This window comes from Fistularia commersonii, chromosome 7, assembly GCF_037954325.1.
Source record: "Fistularia commersonii isolate RoL2024-O1a breed Wild chromosome 7, RoL_Fcom_v1.0, whole genome shotgun sequence".
NCBI classification, from domain to species: Eukaryota; Metazoa; Chordata; class Actinopteri; order Syngnathiformes; family Fistulariidae; genus Fistularia; species Fistularia commersonii.
In genome coordinates this window covers 3,797,527-3,816,438 of record NC_141290.1, presented here as the reverse complement: position 1 = coordinate 3,816,438, position 18,912 = coordinate 3,797,527, and the positions used below count along the sequence as shown (strand labels likewise).

The 18,912-nt window shown below is 40.8% G+C and overlaps 3 protein-coding genes across 4 annotated transcripts; 1 reads left to right on the top strand and 2 right to left on the bottom strand.

Moving 5' to 3' along the window:
• The first annotated feature begins 1,996 nt into the window (after window positions 1-1,996).
• Window positions 1,997-7,523, top strand: LOC147232392 (nuclear receptor-interacting protein 3-like). Its single transcript, XM_086149217.1, has 6 exons — window positions 1,997-2,568; window positions 4,499-4,654; window positions 5,404-5,486; window positions 5,564-5,703; window positions 5,788-5,840; window positions 5,995-7,523. Exons 1-6 carry the CDS (start codon window positions 2,413-2,415, stop codon window positions 6,085-6,087), a joined length of 681 nt encoding a protein of 226 aa, XP_086005343.1. The 5' UTR covers window positions 1,997-2,412; the 3' UTR covers window positions 6,088-7,523.
• Window positions 7,524-9,650: 2,127 nt separating this feature from the next.
• Window positions 9,651-18,411, bottom strand: akip1 (A kinase (PRKA) interacting protein 1). 2 transcript variants are annotated; one of them, XM_086149218.1, is made up of 6 exons: window positions 18,281-18,364; window positions 13,684-13,941; window positions 13,435-13,596; window positions 13,286-13,360; window positions 13,079-13,198; window positions 9,651-10,097 (listed from the first exon to the last, which is right to left on the bottom strand). In XM_086149218.1, exons 2-6 carry the CDS (start codon window positions 13,693-13,695, stop codon window positions 9,918-9,920), a joined length of 549 nt encoding a protein of 182 aa, XP_086005344.1. In that variant the 5' UTR covers window positions 13,696-13,941; window positions 18,281-18,364; the 3' UTR covers window positions 9,651-9,917. The 2 variants fall into 2 exon arrangements, with proteins under 2 accessions (XP_086005344.1, XP_086005345.1); XM_086149219.1 differs by lacking the exon at window positions 13,684-13,941 and having other exon boundaries at window positions 18,281-18,411.
• LOC147232391 (uncharacterized) lies at window positions 15,545-17,219 on the bottom strand. The gene has a single exon (XM_086149216.1). It carries the CDS (start codon window positions 16,838-16,840, stop codon window positions 15,725-15,727), a length of 1,116 nt encoding a protein of 371 aa, XP_086005342.1. The 5' UTR covers window positions 16,841-17,219; the 3' UTR covers window positions 15,545-15,724.
• Window positions 18,412-18,912: the final 501 nt, after the last annotated feature.

Sequence of the window (18,912 nt, the reverse complement as noted above, 5' to 3'; positions counted from 1 at the left end):
CCTGTTGATGAATGCATGTATTTGTATAGGTGTTGTAGAACTTTTTGAATTGAGGTTTAACTGGTTTGTCTTGCATGAATCCAAACACATTAAATAACTTTTTGTACAGACTGGACTTCCCTCAGAGCACGTTAGAGGCCAGTAGGATTTATTTTTTACCAAAAAGTAATGAATAAAGAGAAAAACATAATTAACAGCAAACACAAATGTTCCAGTTTCCTGCAAGGGTGCAAAAACTTGCAGCAGGTCGGGGACCTTAAAATGTCCAGAATTATGAAATAAAGTACACGTTTTTATTGTTTAACTCAATGACGCTTCAGGGATCCGACTGGAACAACGCCTCGCTCTACCGACTGAGATGCGACCGATCATCTGAATGGTCGCCCTAAATATTTAAACTCCTGCACTCCTCCAAGTAACCCTCATTCCTTTATAAGCCAAATGAAGCCGTAAGCTACCTTGAATAAATGTGACTGCTCAGATCTTTCAATATTTTGAGGTTACTTTGAAAATGGAAATTCTATGTTTTTTGTATACTCTACAAAAGGAAGGTTTTCTGGAGTGACCAACAACGTACTTTCCTCTTAATGTATGAAACCCAATTTAGTCACCAGTGCCATGGATTCCAATATCTTCACATGGGTTTACAACAGATATGCATAAATATAACCTTTGCAACTCTCATTGTTTAATTTGTGACAACAAATCACAGAGAGGTTCAATTCCTTGTGCTGGATTTGTGTGTTTGTTTGGTTTTTTTTGTTTTTCTTAGGGTTAGATGGTGGAAGATGATTTTTCATTTTAATGTATGGTTATTTCAGCAGAGCATATATTTATTAAGAAGCCTGCAAATGTATGATTTAGTATAAACACACTAGAAAGTTTTGAATGGGTCTTAAAGTAAGGGTTAAATTCCTTGTTTTAGGTTAATCTGTTCAAACATGTGCCCAATATTTTTATTTTCATTTTTATTGTAAGGTTTTAATCCAGTAAAGTATATGTTTATTAAGAAACGGGAAATGTACAGTTTAGTATAAACACTATATTTATGTAAATATAAATATAAAGGATAAAAAAAATCTGGTCATAGTTGTGCCCAGTATTCATATTTTCATTTAAATTGAATGGATTTCATTCGGTAAAAGCATATATTTATAAAGAAATGTACAATATATGATTTGGGCCCAACATTCCTGGTTCTATAACAGGCTCCTTCCAGTGTGTTGAAGTGTTGCTGTGCAAGACACTGAACCCCTAACTGCTCCCCTGGTGCTGACCTACTGAATATGGTCCATCCATTATGGGTTAATTGCAGAGAACAAATTTCCCCACGGGGAATAATGAAGGATAAATTATTATATATCATATATATCTGTTGTCTATTTATTCATGTACGTCTTGCTATCTTCTGTCTTTCTCTTTATATTTCTATCCATATTTACTCTTTTTGACATTATAATTGTTACGCTGCAGTGACAAAGGAATATTTCCCCTATGGAGATCAATAAAGTTTATCTTATTTTATCTTATTATTTAGCGTTAACACAGAAGCCCGTTTTAAAAGGATCTTAACATTTTTAAATTCCATGTTTTTGGTTAATCCAGTCAAATGTGCACCTGACATGTTTATTTTAATCTCATTTGAGTAGGTTAATCCAGCAAAGCATATATTTATCAAAAATCCTGCAAAGTATGGTTTAGTAGACCTGGGCATTTTATGGCCCACATCCATAATGATCCATAATGTTTTGCCATTTTATCTGGCCCACCAAAGTATTTTCTTTGAATACTTTAATAAGTATTTTCAATCAAAATTGGATTTCGAAACTCCTTATTTTTTCATTTTGATTAATATTGTATGAATGATTACGTACAAAATGTCGTTACATTCATATTTTAATTCCTCTTCCCTCAGCTGCAGGGAATGTTCAAATCTTTGTAGTTAACAGTTAAGACAATTCATATTTTATTGTATTTCTTATTCTTCCTCCCTCCTACTATTTCTATTACTGTTATGTTTTTGCTTGAAACTCTGGCACAACAATTTCCTTTGGGATAAATAAAGTTGTTCTCATCTCACCTCATCTCATCTCATCTCATACGATCATTAACGATTTTAAAGTTGAAATAAAATGCCAAAAATGTAAACATTTAAAATGCTATTTTCATTTTTAAAAATTAATAAGAAATGTGGCCTGCTAGCCAAAATAATTGCCCACCCGAGTTTAGCGTGATTTTGCCTGAGTTTTATTTTGAAAAAAACATCACCGGAAGTCACAACCGGAAGTCACACCTGTGTTCATTGACGAGCAAAACAGAGAGAGGGAGAGAGCGAGCGGGGGATACCTTGTCATTGGCCGCAGCGGTCAAGATAAAGTGGAGAACCCCCGCCGCCTCCCGCCGCGGACGGACATGTTCACCGGGACGCGGACGGAGAACCGCGGAGATACCGACCCGGCGCTCCGGCAGCGGCGGAAGCTGAAGCAGGCGATCCGTTTCCTGCACCAGGACTCCGCCGAGCTGCTGCCGCTGGACGCCATGAAGATGCTGGGCACGTCCAATCAGGGGGTGCGTAGGAGATCAAAGGCGACGCGCGTGCACTCCCTTGATGTCGCGGTTACGTAATAAAGTCCGAATTCGGGATGTTACATTTTTCTTTTATAGTGGGGGGGTCAACGCCTCATCTTGGCAAAATAAAATAGTTTAAATTACGCTTTAGTTATGACTCTCACGATTTACACTTGATATGTAATGATGGCAATTAAAATTAACCCAATTATTTGTTCAATTATATTGAATAAATATAAGCAGAATGGTTTCTCCTCTGTTATTGTCACACGCGCGTTAGCTACTCCATGCTAAAAATGATGAACGTACACGCGATTGTTGACGAAGGTATTCATTAAAAAACATTAGAGGCAATTACGGGAGATTTAAAATTATAACATGAAATGTGTGAACATAAATAATTGAAATTTCCCCATTTCGGAATAACTTAATATTTCATTCTAACAGTAGGACTGAGTAATAATGACATGGCTGGTGGTTAATATAATATATATATATATAAACTTGTTTAAATGAGTTTAACGTGGTTTCAAATGGAAAACCTCACACATCAACCGGTTTAACAGGGTACGTTTAGAAATTTGCGTTTTGTTTCTTGCTGGGCCAATCATCTGCCTCCATCTAACCTCTCCTCAGCATCCTCTTCTCTCACACCAGCTAACTTCATGTCCTAATTCGTTTTTTTTTATCCTTGTTTTCTATTCTGTTATCTATTTTTATCATTGTTGTCATTTTGTGATCTATTTTTATCCTTGTCATTCTGTTATCTACTATTTTTATCCCCGTTGTTGTCATCCCATTCTCATCCTGTTTATTTTTATCTTTGTTATCATTCGGTTATCTGTTCCTGATCCTTGTTATTGTCTTCATTCTTTTAATTGTCTCTTTTATTGGTATTTATTGTTACACTGCTGTGACAAACTAATTTCCCCAAAGGGGATCAATAAAGTATTATCTTATAGCTGATCCTATCTATCCTCCTCAATCTCAAAGAGATCATGATCTTCACCAGGCAACATGTCTGCTCTCATCTCTATTGTCACACCTGAATTGTTTTTTTTACTCTCCACTGTCTTTATCGCCACTCATTCCCACACCTTCACCTCCCCTGTTCCTCCACCTGCTCCCTGCTCTCACTAGACATCACAGTGTCATCTGTCTATCTATCACCATAGTGACCAAGATGATCCGTGATATCAGAATACATTTTAATGCCACTTTTGCCTGACTGAATATCGAATGCGTTTATCTGCCCCTTTAAAAAAACAAATCAAAGATATCGTTGTGTTTTATGTCTAAGTTCATGAAACCAGCAGGGTAAATGTTAAAGAAATTCTAGTTTCACGTCACGTTTTTTTAAACTGCCATACGTCACATGGCTGATAGATTAAATTTCATGTGTTCTGAAGCTGACAGAAAAAAAGCAAATTAATTAGCAAGAAAAAGTGAGGAATTTCTTTTTTTTTTTTTTTTTTTTACATTTTATTTTAATTTTAACACATTTATTACTATATTTATTAATGTGCTGCTAATTTATTACGATCTGGTTTTATGTTTTTGAATTGTTTTTAAAATAAAGCAGAATATTCTTTTTATCTAATGTTAATTTTATTATATTAAAATGACTGATTTTGCCTCATCTATTTTACTAGAACTATTTAGAATAATACATTGGCCAACAAGATGGGGCCCAGAGCTGATCCCTAATGTTGTAATAAATTATAAAGCTACGTAATATTTGAATATCGGCCTCTCTTCTCAGTCTCTCTAAAAAAGAAAAAAAAGACAATTTGTCATTACTAAATGTTGGAAAAAATTTTAAGCATAATCTGGCATTTTACACTCCTGTTTTATTTTTAAATTTATTAAAACCCTAAAAGGTGATAGTTTCACATCAACTTTTTCCAACCACCTTGATTTTGCATCGCAGCAACCGCATCACATCTTGCAGCGGCGTCTGCTGGAAGCCAAGCTGTCACGGGGAAGAATGACGCCGGGCAATAACGCCATCCATCTTACCCGCTGCCGCTTCAATATGCAGGAAAACGAGGAGGAAGAGGAGGGGTTCATCTACGTGCCCTGCAAGGTCAGTGGAAAAAAACTTTATTTTTCCTAGTTAAAAATGTCTTTAAATTCATCATAAATGAAGAAAAGAAGAAAATAAACCAACTGTGAAGCTAAAATAAAGTTAACTTTGGGATGGATGCCGAGAAACTAAAGTAAACAACAGGAAAAGATTGAGCCAAAGCAAACTATCAGACCAGGATTGAACTTTTAACACAATTGAAAAAGATGCCGCTCTCGTGACATGGTCACATGTTGGCAGGCGGGGATGCTGATTGGTCGACAGGATTGAGGACTGACGAATTACCCAATAAGACACAGGTGATCACAAGAAGAAAAAAAAAAGGACAGGAAGTAAAGCTGGACGTTCAACACAAGAAAAAAAAAATCTAAGAAAACAGGAAGGCAGAGATTTCTGAAATAGAAACCACAGCTACGTCTCAAAAACTGAGAATATCACAAAAAACATTGTTCGTCGCTTGTTTCAGAAAGTCAGTGAAACCTCTGAGAGTGAAATATTTCTATCAATTTTTGAGATGTACTTCGAAAGTGACGACAGACAGAAACACCTGGGAAATTTGTGACAAAGTTAAAATTTTTGCACATCAAAATAATGAAAACAGCGAAACAGTTCTTTTGTTTGCTTCATGCTGACAAAAGGGCAGCCACGGGTTTCTGTCTGGTCTCATTTGCCCCCTCGCTTCGCTTGTCGATATTTTTGTCCTCCATCCCACATCAATATTAGGCCGTATGAATTGTATGTGTTTGCAGTGTTTGGGACACGATGTGAACGTGCTGATCGACACCGGCTGCAGACCCAACCTGATGTCCTCGCTGACGGCCGAGAGTTTGGGGTGAGTCCTCTGTTCGTCCAGTGAGAGGTTAAAAAAAAAGTTAAAAAATAAAGATTCCACTTTTTGATATCTCACAGCCTGAAAGAGCAGATCGATGAGAGCAAAGAGGAGTCCGGCGTTTTCCCGTTCGGGCGGAAAGTCAACGTCGACGGCTACGTCGGCGAGGTCGGACTGACCATCGGGCAGCTCAGGATCGTCTGCTCCTTCAGCGTTGTCGGTGAGGATGAGGAGTCTCGAGGAGGTCCGCCTTCATCGTGAATATATGCGATTGCCCTTTTTTCGTTTTTGTTTTTCTCAACAGAAATGAACAAGCCACTGATGTTGCTGGGCAACAAGACGCTGAAGTCGCTCAAGGTAATTAAAAAGACCGGCATCCAACGCAAGTTCCCGAAAACGCCATGCACCTGAATGCACCTGAATTTTCAAACGAAGAAATAAAAGTTTTAACTTACCAGGACTTAAATGTGTGTGTGTGTGTGTGTGTGTGTGTGCATCCGTCCTCCTGCAGAGTGTGATCGACACCGAGAAGCAGATGCTGGTGTTTGGCCAGACTATCAGGGAGCAGGTCCAGTTTACTGAGAAGCCTGTCGACGAAAGTTAAAGTGTTTGTTTTAATCTCTCCGCACACTCCCTCACAGACGTACTACATTTTGAATATTCATTTCTTCATTCATTATTAATACCGCTCATCCTTATGCAGTCAGGGTCACGTGACTGTTTACTATGAGTTTTATTAATTTTTATCTACCCATCCATTGTCTATTGCTTATTTATTTATTTATTTGATTTATCTATATTATTTTATTGAAATATGATATTAGAATGCAATAATAATAATAATAGTATCTACATAGTGTTATTATCCAAACCGTGACATTAATGAACCCATTTAGAGTCAATTAAGCTTTGCCACTTCATCGGTATATTCTGTGTTTATTTAAAAAACTGGCTTCTAACTGTTTGAGTCACTCCAGAATGTGGGGTTCTCCTCGCCAACATCTGGCCACGCCCCCTCCTGCCTCACCCAATCACGTGACAGCACCAGTAATGTATGCCAGTGATGTGCGGTGAGGTTCACAGCTGGCGAGGCACTGACTTCCTTTCGAACTCAAAAAGAGTTTTTTATTCTTGATAGTCACATCTAATTTTTTTTATATAATTGAAATTAATTTGTGGTCTTTTCTTTATTTCTGAATGAAGCCCACGCGCATGTACTTCTCCACGAAAAGCTCTGTCAGTTTGTTGGAAACTTCTCCTTGTTTTTTTTTATTTATCTTATTTATTTTATCCTACATTGCTTTTAGAGAGACAGCAGTCACTCGCACCTGGTAACTCTCATATGCCCCCTTCAGGTGAGGCACAGGATTGTCTGCCTCACCTCATGACTTTTCTCGACGGTTTATTTTCCATTCAGCGAGAATAATTCGATCACACGCTTACGCTAAAGACATTTCACAGCTTGTCGAAGGTCGTGGTGTATAATAACATAATAAATCTTTCTACAAACATTCATACTGAGAAACTGCGTGTGCAGAGGTGAGTTTGCCTGCCGTACCTTGCTTGTACGTGCTTGTACTTGATCAGGAAAATGCGCAAATTCAGTGATTTTTACTTGAGAACATCTGAAAAAAGATTGGAATCATACAGAAAATATAATTATAAATCAGATAAGAGGAAAAATGTTAATATTTATCTTACGTTTTCATTTTTTTTTTCATTATGACTGGTGCCTCCCCTGACCGCACGTCACTGGTGTGTGCTGAGCATAGCCTGTAGCGCAAGACTTAGAGATCTTAGAGACATTGTGATTTATTGCTTTATCTAGGACCAGGGGTCATTTGTGCATCATGTGACGTAGCTACCCAGCTTAGTACGCTCTACCCCAAAGACACAGCTGTTTACCTGCCCGGAATTTATAAAAAGGTTGTGGTATATTTTCTAGTCCTGTTTGGATTCAGGTCCTTGATGAAGTTTTATCAGTGGAGTGCAGCAAAGAGCAGCGCTGAGTCTCCAATAAAGTCCACAACCACGTGAAAAGCTGTGTTTTGCCTTATTGTTGGTTTTTCCTGTTGACTTTTTTTGACACTTTTTAAAAAATGTATGGGGTAAAAATTATTTTAAAAAGCCTTATTTCTCAGTGAGTGACATAAGAAAAATAGGCAATTGAATTCAATGGCAAGATAAAGTGAAGATTGATTTATTTTTAAATATTTTAAACACATTTATTTATTTGTAGTGTTGATTTATTAATTTATGTTTTGGAATTATATATTATAATAAAGCAGAATATTCTTTTTTAATCTGTTAATTTTATTTTTTTTATATCAAAATGACAGATTTCTTGCCTTGTGTATGTTTCCAGAACTATTTAGAATAATTCACTCGCCACCTTTTTTCTACTGGAACCTTTTTAGTCATAGAAAGAAAACATACTTTTATAATACCAATAATATTAATAACAACAATTCATATTATTATTATTCATAATCCCATACGCTCTCATCTCCAGGATACCCTTTTTTTTGTAATCATGGTCTGACAAAAATTTTTTTTTTTACTTTACTAATTATTAATTATTAATTTTCTGCTAATTAAGATACAAGTACTACTGCTCGTACTATACTTATAACTACGACTCCTTCGACTCCTCCTACTAGCAACAACAACAATAATAATACATTTTAGCAATTTAGCAACATTGTCTGTGGCTAAAGCTGGGTTTAGACTGCACTGCAGTTTGAGTCCCGGGGAAGGATTGTCGTCACAGCTTGAAGGTCAAGAGGTCATTAAAACATAACCCGTCTGGGGCATTTTGACATTAATGTCTTAAAATTAAAGACGGATAGAGTGACTGAGACACGATTTCAGTTTCTGGCGAGGATGCAGGAGTTATTTCTCTAAGGATAAAGGGAGTGAGAGTCCTCCACCAGCCGGAGACCAGAGGTCAAGGATACTTGCAGTGTCTGGTTCTGGCCACAAGGCGGCGCTGTTACAAATGGGACGTCAGTCCCAGTGGATCCTTTCAGGAGGATCTCCATTCTTTAGAAAAATACTTCTCTTGAACATGTTTATGCATTATCACCTACTTTTAACTTTGTTTTTTCCCTTTCCTCCTTTCAAGGGCCTTGGTCTAATTTATTTGGACATTGTTCAGTTAGTTTGTCGTTTTGCTAACCCTTACGTAAAAACAAGTATTCTCGTTTGTTCTCCTGGATTTCATATGTGGATTTTTTTCAAATGTTTTAATTTCTGATATCCAGTTGTTTATTTTGAACTTAAGTATTTACACGACAACCCCCCCCCCCAGTCAGCAGGCTCCACTCCATCTTGTCCAAGACCAACGGCCAGTAGCAAACATCAAGTGCGGCTGTTCATGCTGGTTTCCATGGTTACAGCTTGGCCACTCTTCAATCTATTCATCCACATATCCATCAACCCATGTACATCCTCTCAACTATTGTTTCATGAAAACCATCAGTCCAGCTGTCAATCCATCCCATAATATAACCAGGGCCTGACTTACCTTCACACCATCCTGTTCCTCCTGCAGTCCTCCTCCTCCTCCAGGCTCCATCTTCCCTGTCGCCTTATCCGACTCGTGCCCCTCCAGAGACCCTCCAAGGATGCAGAGTTCTGGGCTTCAGACCTTTTGGTCTGTTTTGAGTTGAAATTGAAGACAACGATACACAGACTGAATATAGAGCAAAGAATCAAGACACTGTTTCGTGCAAACTGCCTGGATTTTGCAAATAACTGTAAATAAAGGTGTGATTCAGGTTTAACTTGGATAGATCAAGAAACAAACATATATATATATATATATATACATATATATATATAAATGTATCTTCTCCTGATTATTCTGGATATATATATATACATATAGAACAATTGTTTTATTTTCTTAAATAATTATCTCTTTAATTTTGCAAAATTCAGTTTCAACAGAATGTATCATTGATACCTGTTTTTTGGAATAATTGAAAAGTATCTGGAGGGAGTAGAACTGGTTTCAGCAGCAGTTTCTGTGAATTAAATAGAAAATGTAATGGGTAATTATATGCCCAAATGGTGATGATAGTTGAAATTCTAAAAGAAATGGAAAATAATTGGCTCATTGGATCTTCCTAAAGATGAGGGGAAAAAAAAAACAATAAACAAAAGCAAAGTTAAAAAAAAATAACTTTATTTGATTTTAATACCATAATGTGGATTTTGTGAAGCAGAAACTTTCAGTGCTTTTTCTTGCTTTTGGGGCAAAAATGTCACATGATCTATAAAATAAAATAAAATAAAAATAAAATAAAAATGTTTAATCTCAATATGCAGCAAATAAACCATTTTCAGAACAAAATAGACATAAACTCTGGGAACTATAATGAGACTTGCCAACACACAGACACACATTGGTCAGCGCTATCGGGTCAGGGGTCAGAGGTTAAAGGTGAGGTCGACGGTCTCGCCGGGGCTCAGGCTGACCAGGTGCGTCTGCTGCTGCGACTCGGCTAGGCTGGCGGTGACGGCGTAGCTTCCGGGCGACACCTCGATGTAAAAGTCCTCACGTGGTGCTGGGGCGCCACCCGGCGGGGGAGGGGGCGTTCCGGGTCCCGTCTGGAAAAGAAAAAACATCAAGTTTGATGTTCCATGTTAATGTTACTTTTAATGGCCGTTTCTATTCCCACTCGATCGATCGGTGACTGAATGACAAGATTTGATTTCTGCATTTTTTCAGTTCATTTATGGATTGTAATTCTCTTATTGATGTTTTCTAAACTTGTCGCAAAAATAAACAGGTGTTTTCTTTGTCATGCAGCTGTGCACAAATCAATGGGGTACGTTCAAGATACAGATTTGTCAACAAAAAAAATGAATGTCGAATCAAATCTGTCAAACGGATCACAGGCAACTCTTTCCCTTTGCGGCATCACAGTTGCTCCCCCCACATGAGGTCACACACACACACACACACACACACACAAAATTGTATTTGCCACACTATTGCAATTTAAATCATTCATTTATTGCTAAAAACTAAAAATACGTTGAACTGACCTTAGTGTTCAACCCTGGATCGATTAATACTCATTGTCTTTGGGGGTCTGTGTTGCTGACGGCCTCAACTAAACTCCGCAGTACTGCTGCCGCTGACTAAAAAGCTATGCCCAGCATGCTGATTCCCGACTGCTGGCTCGCACCTGAACGCAGCCAGTTGAAGAGGAATCACGTGGGGTCGACTTTCCAACATCCTGTTGGATGCTTGCAGATGTTTAGGAATCAATAATTGCATATAACTGCCCATTTAACACCATCTGTTTTGGTCCATATCAACTGTGGGGTAAACTTGTTTATCATGGGAGTTACTTTACAGAACCGGCCGGGATAAACAAAAATCCACAAAGTAGCGACCTACGGTGGTGAAGCTTCTCCCTCGCTCTAACACAGGGGTGTCAAACTTATTTCTCATGGCGGCCACATACGGCCAAGGTAATGTCAAGTGGGCCGGACCGTTAAAATAATGGCATACTCAGCAATAAATAACCAAAATATCTTGTCTTTCCTCTGTTTTGGTGTAAAGAAGTACAAGAACATTAGGAAAATCTTGGAATTTCATGAACAATCCCTTTACAAAACATTTCATGAAACACCTCATATTTCCTTCGACAAAAGTGAAATTTACTTCTATCATTCACATTTATGCATTGCAATCATGTGATCATGTGATCCCACTGATTGTACAAAGGCACAAAACTTTAACAAGTAATTGGTATTGAAAAATATAGTAATGCACTTTAAGATTAAATGAGACTTATAAAGAAAGGGATTTTTAAACCATTTACACATGTGCATATAAAATCTGAATTGAATCCCTGCCTACACCCTACAAACTAAAAAGAGTGTTATTAAATGAGTAAGGAAGAAAGTGTTCACCTGTCCTGTAAATGTGTAAACTTCATACATGAAACATGCATACACATACAATACATACTGAAAATGTATGGAGTTGCATGAAAATTGAATTCCACCACACTCGTTTGTAGCGAAGCTGGTGACTAACTTTAAATTGCACATTTTCGCTAGCAATTAGCTAGCTGGCTTTTACCGCTGCCTCACTGATTTCTCGGCTATGGGTGAAAGTGGACGCTGTTTCCTCAGAACCGCCAGCAATTGGTTGATCTTATCTCTTCTCAGTTGTCTTTGCAAGCTGTCATATTTTTCGCTCTGATGGGTCTCGTAGTGGCGCCGTATATTATATTCCTTAAATACCGAAACTTGTTGCAAACACGCCAAGCACGAAGGTTTCCCGTGCGTCTCCGTAAATAAATAGGACGTAGTCCGTTTTTCTTTGAAAATTCTACACTCTTTAACTACTTTTCTCTATTTTGACAACGACATTTTGGCTAATGAGGGCGTAGCGGGGAGGTGGAGAACAGGGTAGAAAAAACGTCATAACAAGCAGCAGGTGGTATATTGATAACATCTGCTGATTGGTCCGTCTCAGTGATGCAGATTGCCGTCTACTCTGACCAAAATAGTGCGCCCCCTAGCGGAAAATTCTTGAATTGCATTTAATTAAAAAAAACTAATCCTTGTCTTATGCATTTTTTCACTTTCAAAAGTATCCTGCGGGCCTGGTCGAACCCCTTTGTGGGCCGGGTTCCGGCCCGTGGGCTGTATGTTTGACACCCCTGCTCTAACATGTTGAGAAGTTGCACTTTTTCTACGATGGTTCCTCTGCCGCTTGGGTTCAGTGCCAGATAACTTGGAAGGTGCAGAACGTTCGGGCGTCACATTAGGGGTTGATATAATTGAATAACTTTCACTGATAATTCCCACAAACACAACACCGCAGAGCAACACGACTAGTAGTTGTCGCACGTCGACGTTAAACAGACGAGGCGAGATGCTGAATGCCTGCTGTGTGCGGGAGACGCCGAGAACGATGCTACAGTCACTGAGCCAATCAGAGCCCGGGATACTGAACACTGTGCTCTGGTTGGTCGCCACCATAGAAAATACTTATTGTACCTTTAAAATAATTGAAATAAATATATTGAAGCAACCCTGCAGTAATGTTGAGAGTAATTTTTGGAGTTCTGTGATTTCCTACTGTCTGTATGTGCAAGCATCAGAAAAACTGAGGTTCATTTGAGCTCTTTTTTTTTTTTGGGTAGAACTGTTCTAATAAAATAAAAATTTATACCGCAAAAAGCTGTGGTACAGAGAAAAATCCATGATATAGAATTAAGTATAAAACAGTTAAAAATCAGCAGCACAGTGAGACACCAAAAGGTGAGGGGCCTACTGTATATCTAATTTGTATTGATTATGAGGTGATTATTTATGACATATTAGTTCAGATGGATTTGTTGATAATCTCCTCCAGGCCGTCTCATGGATTCAGCACAAACACCCATGACCTTTGACCCCTGAACTGCGCGACATGAACACATTTTCACAACGTCACACAGCTAATAGAGTGGGGTGTCTGAAGTTGGCCATAACACTGTTGTTAGCACCTTGCACCATTAGCACCATTTACTACATCCATGAGTAAGCTGTGTGTGTGTGTGTGTGTGTGTGTGTGGGCTTACATGTGTGCTGGCTGACAGAGGTGGTGTTTTTTTCTCAACAGCCGGACCCCGGTGGAACCGGGACACGTGATTCCTCTCGGCGTCGCTGGGCTCCGAGCAGCTTCCCGACCCGTAGAACTTCTGCGGTGCAAAGAGACGCATCTTAATACACAAATCAACGCGCTTCAAGGGAGTAAATAACCAAAGTGACATCGAAGGATTACGGACTCGGCAGTGGCACGTCGTCTGGGCCATGAGCTCCGCGATGGACGCGAAAGCTTCGTCTAGGTCCGAGCGTGACTTCTGAGAAACAAAAAATGAAAAAAGGGGACATCAGAAACGCTCTTTAGACGAGTGGATGTAAAACCTCCTCCCACCTTGCGGGGTGTGTGCGAGAACTCCTCCATGGGGGTGGAGGCCGGCGTTGCGTCGACGCTCGTCCAGTCCACGCTCCGCCTGGAGGCCCGCTCAAGCACCTCCAGCCCCAGGCTGGCCGAGCGCCGCAGGGAGGACTCCAGCCGGGCCTGAGTCGCCATGAACTGGAACACGGCACGTTCGTGAGCTTGGGAAAACTCAACAGCTTTCGCGGTAACTTCTCATAATTACAAATAATAGATGTTTTATACCTTTTTTTTCATATTCGGGTGTGTTTTCTGCAGAATTGGTTCAAAGTCACAGCTGAAAGGAGTTTCTTTTAAAAAGGTATTTTCATGCTGGTTTTGTTCTCCACGCAGACTCTGAAGTAGTCGCCCTCTATTTTGTTTCGACGCTGCCAGTTTTGGTGGTGAATCCCTTCCTTAAGTCGCCTCTGGTGTGTTTCTTGAACCGGACAAACTCCCAAAAAAACAACTCGCTGGTTCACAGAAGGTCGGCTTCACCGAGACCTGACCAATCAGATCAGGGAAGTTAGAGGGGCGATTCCTCTAAAATCCTCCTCCTGCCACTTCCTTCAAAAATGATTCCCTCTTTGGGTTCAGCCAGGGGTTGCTGCATCTGTTGCATCGCCAAGGCGACACCACAGCTCGCCGCTGCACTGTGTTGCGTCACTGCCTCACATCACAATCTGTGAAGTTTGCTCGGTGACATCTGTAATCTCAGTTGACAGTCAGGCACTGTGAAGTCCAACCCCCCCACGCCTTCTCAAAAAAATTAGCGAGGCAGTGACGCGACACCCCCGGATGCCAACCGGCCTCAGAACCCCAGCGAGGAAGAGGAGAGCGAAAGAGTAGGGGGATTTCCATCTGCCGCTTCAGCCTCCTTCTGCTAACCTGGCAGATTCTGGATTAACTGCTGGTAATTACTTGCTGACCTGCTGTCGGTTTCTTGCTCTTGTTTATTTCACTGTAATTTGCATCTGGTCTAAGGAGTACTACGGATACAGTATTTAGGTAGAACAGTGCAGAGAAGGTCAGATGGAGCTGCATTGTGCCACTGTAGAACTGGAAAAAGCATACCAAAGAGTGCAAAGAGAAGAACTGGGGTTGTCTCGAGCGGCAGATAAGTATGTTAGAGTGGTGCAGGACTTGTATGACAGCTGTAAGACAGCAGCAAAGTATCATGGTGGAGGTGGAACTGCATCAGGGGTCAACTGTGAGTCCCTTCTTGTTTGCAGTGGAGATGAAAAGGCTGACAAATTAGGTCAGGCAGGAATCTCCATGGACAATGATGTTTGCAGATGACATTGTGACATGGAGTGAGAGCAGGGAGCAGGTGGAGGTATGCTCTGGAAAGGAGAGGCTACAGGAAAGGAGAGGCTACTATAGAATAGTTGAATGTTCAGGCTACTGGGAGTTGAGATAAAGAAGGTTGAGGATTTTTGGTACTTGGGATCAACAGTTCACAGCAATGGAGAAGATGTGAAGAAGCAGGTTGGAACAGGGGAGGTTAAGTGGCAGGGTTGATAAATGACTTATCAGCCAGAATGAAAGGCAAGGTGTAGAAGATGGAGGTGACACCAGCAATGTTGTCTGGCGTAGAGACACTGAGTAAAAGACCTGAAGGCAAAGCTGGAGGGAGCAGAGATGAAGATGTTGAGGTTCTCTTTGGGAATGAATCCATCAGAGGGACAGCACATGCTAGATGTTCTGGAGATAAAGTCAGAGTGTGATGTTTGGACAAGAACAGAGGAAGGACGGTGAAGATCCGGGTAAAAGGAGGGGGAACTTTAAGGCAGGACTTGTGGAGGTTGTGGATGGAGGGAAAGAGGACACAGTTAGTGGGAGAGAACTCAGAGGAGAGGGTTAGAAAGAGGCAGATGATTGGCTGACGGGAAAGTTCTGTGATTCTGCTGAAGTGGTTCCAAAGAAATAAATGATAAAAATTAACTTTTGAGATTGAGATGAACTGAATAAAACAAATCATTTCAGTGTTTAAAAAACAAGGACTCACAGATCTGGGAACTTTCTGTCGCCAATTTTCTTGTTGATTTTTAGTAACTGGCCGCTTGGTCTTTGCTGGAAGTAAAGCATTATTTTCAGATTTTTTTTTTTTTTACTGATTTTAATGTTGTTTTTTTTGCTGGTATTTGTACATTTTAATGATGCATTTTGTTTTTGAAGGTCAACTATGTGATTATTCTTAAATCATTACTATAGTTTGTGTTTTTAGGGTCATCTCTGGTTCTCTGTTGAGTTTCTCGGCGATGCTTTCTCAGCCTGCTGCACACTATTAAGGCAATTTCTGTAGATACTGAGTCAACCCCATGCACATGTTGAGATAATCCCGTGGGTGATTTCCTCGAAGGAAGAGTGTGCTGTTGAGGTGGCCGTGCCCGAACCTCAGCCGACTCATCAGGATTTGTTGCCTGTGCTTCGCGCTTCTGCCTTGCACCGAGTGCAAAGACCTCCCTTTCACCGCAGCGTTCCACAGCCGCTGCTTCCTGTGATGAGCTTTTCTCCAAACTACAACCCGCCTCCCCTGCGACTCCAACGATCTCGCGTTCACCTCGACCTCTCCTCTCCTAACCGCCTCTTTTGCCAATTTGTCCGCCCTTTCGTTTCCGCTGATGCCGGAGTGAGCCGGCACCCACATGAAGGCGACCCTCTTCCCCTGCCGGGCCACTCTGGAGTTGACCGACAGGACCTCGCCGAGGAGATCGCAGTTGCCTCGGGACGTTCCTGTCTTGATGCTCGTAAGAGCCGACACGGAGTCGCTGCAGATCAGCACGGCGCCGCAGTCGGAGCGCTCGCTCCACTGCAGCGCCATCAGCACGGCGAACAGCTCCACGGCGCATACGCTCAAGGAGTTTGGTGTTCTCTTGCTGAGCGCCACCTGATAGCCGGGGACGACCACCGCGGCCCCCGTGGCCTCGGTTTTATGATCTTTGGATCCGTCGGTGAAAATCGGCACGGCGCCTTGGTATTTACTCTGGATGTGGGAGTTATATTCCCAGGCCAGATCTGCAGCCCGGTTACTGTGTTTAATCCGGAGAAGCTCCAGGTCCACGCACGGGTTTTCTGAAAACCAAGCGGGTTTCAGAGGCCAGGTCATCGTCGCGATAGACGTTTTCCCGTAAACTCTCGAGTCATTTGACATTCCCTCGCCCTCCCCGTGGCGCAGCTGCAGCCCCTTCTGGTGATCTCCATGTCGTACTAAATCGAACAGGCAACTGGCAACCTGGTGCCTTTGTCGCCAAAGAAGCGGAGCCACGTTGGGCGCCTGCATCGGCCCGGTCCTGACCGAGCAGATACTTGTCAAGCCTGAGCAGACCAGCAGTCTGCTGCTGATCCAAACACTGTACCGCCATAGTCTGTCCATGGACTGGACTAAGACCGGGCATCGCATTTCTTTTATTAGCTCCCTGCTGTGAGATGGAAATGGCGAGGACGAATCACAGGCTTTGCGGACGCACAAATCACAGGGTACCTTCCTCTGCTGTGAAGGAGCAACACATACAAAGTCCGCCTCATCTCATTACAAGTGTCAAAGCTAACAAAATGCCCAAAACTTTGCCCTTATTCATTCACGAGAAATGCATCCAGACCAGGGGTGTCGAATTCATTTTCACATGAAAATGAGGACCGCATCGATATAATGGTTGCCGTCAAAGGGCCGCATGTAATGGTAACAGTATAAATGTAACTAAATGTAATTCAATGAATTTATTACTCATTCAAATCCAAAATGTTACATATGCAATTGCATTGGATCTATGCAATCTATGTAACATTTTGCCTTTTAATTCTTGAACAATAGATTGTTTTCCTGGAAGGCTAACTTTGGCATACTTAGCTCCATGTTTGGTGTCAAAATGCCAAAGTAGATTGTGCTCTTTGACAACCGACATTGCCTCATAACACAGGAGACATACCCTTTTTTTTATCCTCGAAGCATTAACATGTTTTCGCTTTCCCATCTTTCTTGAAACAGCCTTCCATCTGCATCAACTTTTCACTCCCTGTACATTTAGGGATTTGTATTTCTCAAATCCACTTGCTGAAAATGGCATTGATGTAGATACACTGCAATCTAATGGTGAGACGCTGTAACTTCGCGGGTAACATGATCGGCATTAATTGTGGGAAATGTAGTTTGTGGTCAATGCGCGTTTGACATATTTATTTTAAAGACAATCTGGCCTTTTAAGACATTCTTGCAGGCCTCATAAAATTTCATGGTGGGCAACATTTGGCCCGCTGGCCTTGAGTTTGACACATGTGATCTAAACATTGAAGCAATTCGAAACAGACCAGCTAACTGTCCTTGTAGCTCTTAGTGTATTTTTTTAAGGAAATCTGCAGTTAATTTTAATAAATGCATAATCTGAATTAAGTGACAGTTGAATTTAAATTAAAAAAACAGACTACATTGATCATTCGCTTGGGGTAAATTCATCTTTGGGACAAAACCAAACTGCAAATTCCACTGAATGGATGTTTTTTCTCAGTAACTTCTGATTATTTTTGCACCAATTCTGTAGAAAAGTCCCGAAAAAGTCATTTTGAATTAACAAGTGCCCCGAACACCCAGCAATGATTCAGCCTGACAAAATTCTTGTACTTTAATTAGTGTATCTTAACTTAAATCTGTGCAAAACTTTAAATCTGTTGTTGAAATGACGTCAACAACACCGTGGTACCACATTGCGCATGCGTGTGGATGAGGGCTTGGACGCAAGCGGGGCGAATAAGAGCGCGCGGCCGTGTCCACGCGCGCGGTTTCCCGGTAATGTCGAAAAAACAACTACAAAAAAAGAATTAATATATTTTCTAAACATTTCATTACCCGTTCGAGCACGACGCAGAAGTCATGAAGTCGCTCCTCCGTCCGGTTACCGGTCTCACATTCCTCCCATCTGTTCGGCGGAATCTGCTCGTCGTGCGAGTCTTGTCAAAACGGGAAATCGGATTCCGGAAGCTCCGCCCCTCGCGTGACGTCACTTCGGAACACCGCCCGAATCTCAAGTGTTCGTTTTTCTTTTCGTTTATGATTAATACATTTTGTTTATGAGTAGCTTTTAAATATTTTGTATTTATTTATCTACATATATTTTTAAAAATGAGATAATGGTTCTTCAATCGAGGGCATAAAGAAAAGTCACATTTTATACCATTGTTTACTAACGAAAACCTCCCAAATCCCAACCTGTCGCGCTACTATCCACGGTAGGACATTATATGTTGCATCTTCTTTTCTAAAAGGGAAAGCAATGGGTGATCACACTAAATGTTTATAAATGTAGTTTAAACTGGCCTTAGATCAGCTAAATCACTCAGCCTTTTTGTTCTTATTCTTAGTTGAAGTGTGTTGCATGGGATTCATGTTGTGACTTGATTAGTTTACACTTATTGACATGGGAAATGTACCAGGTATCTCACTCATTTCTATCCAAGGAGTTTGGTGGAGCATTATTCATT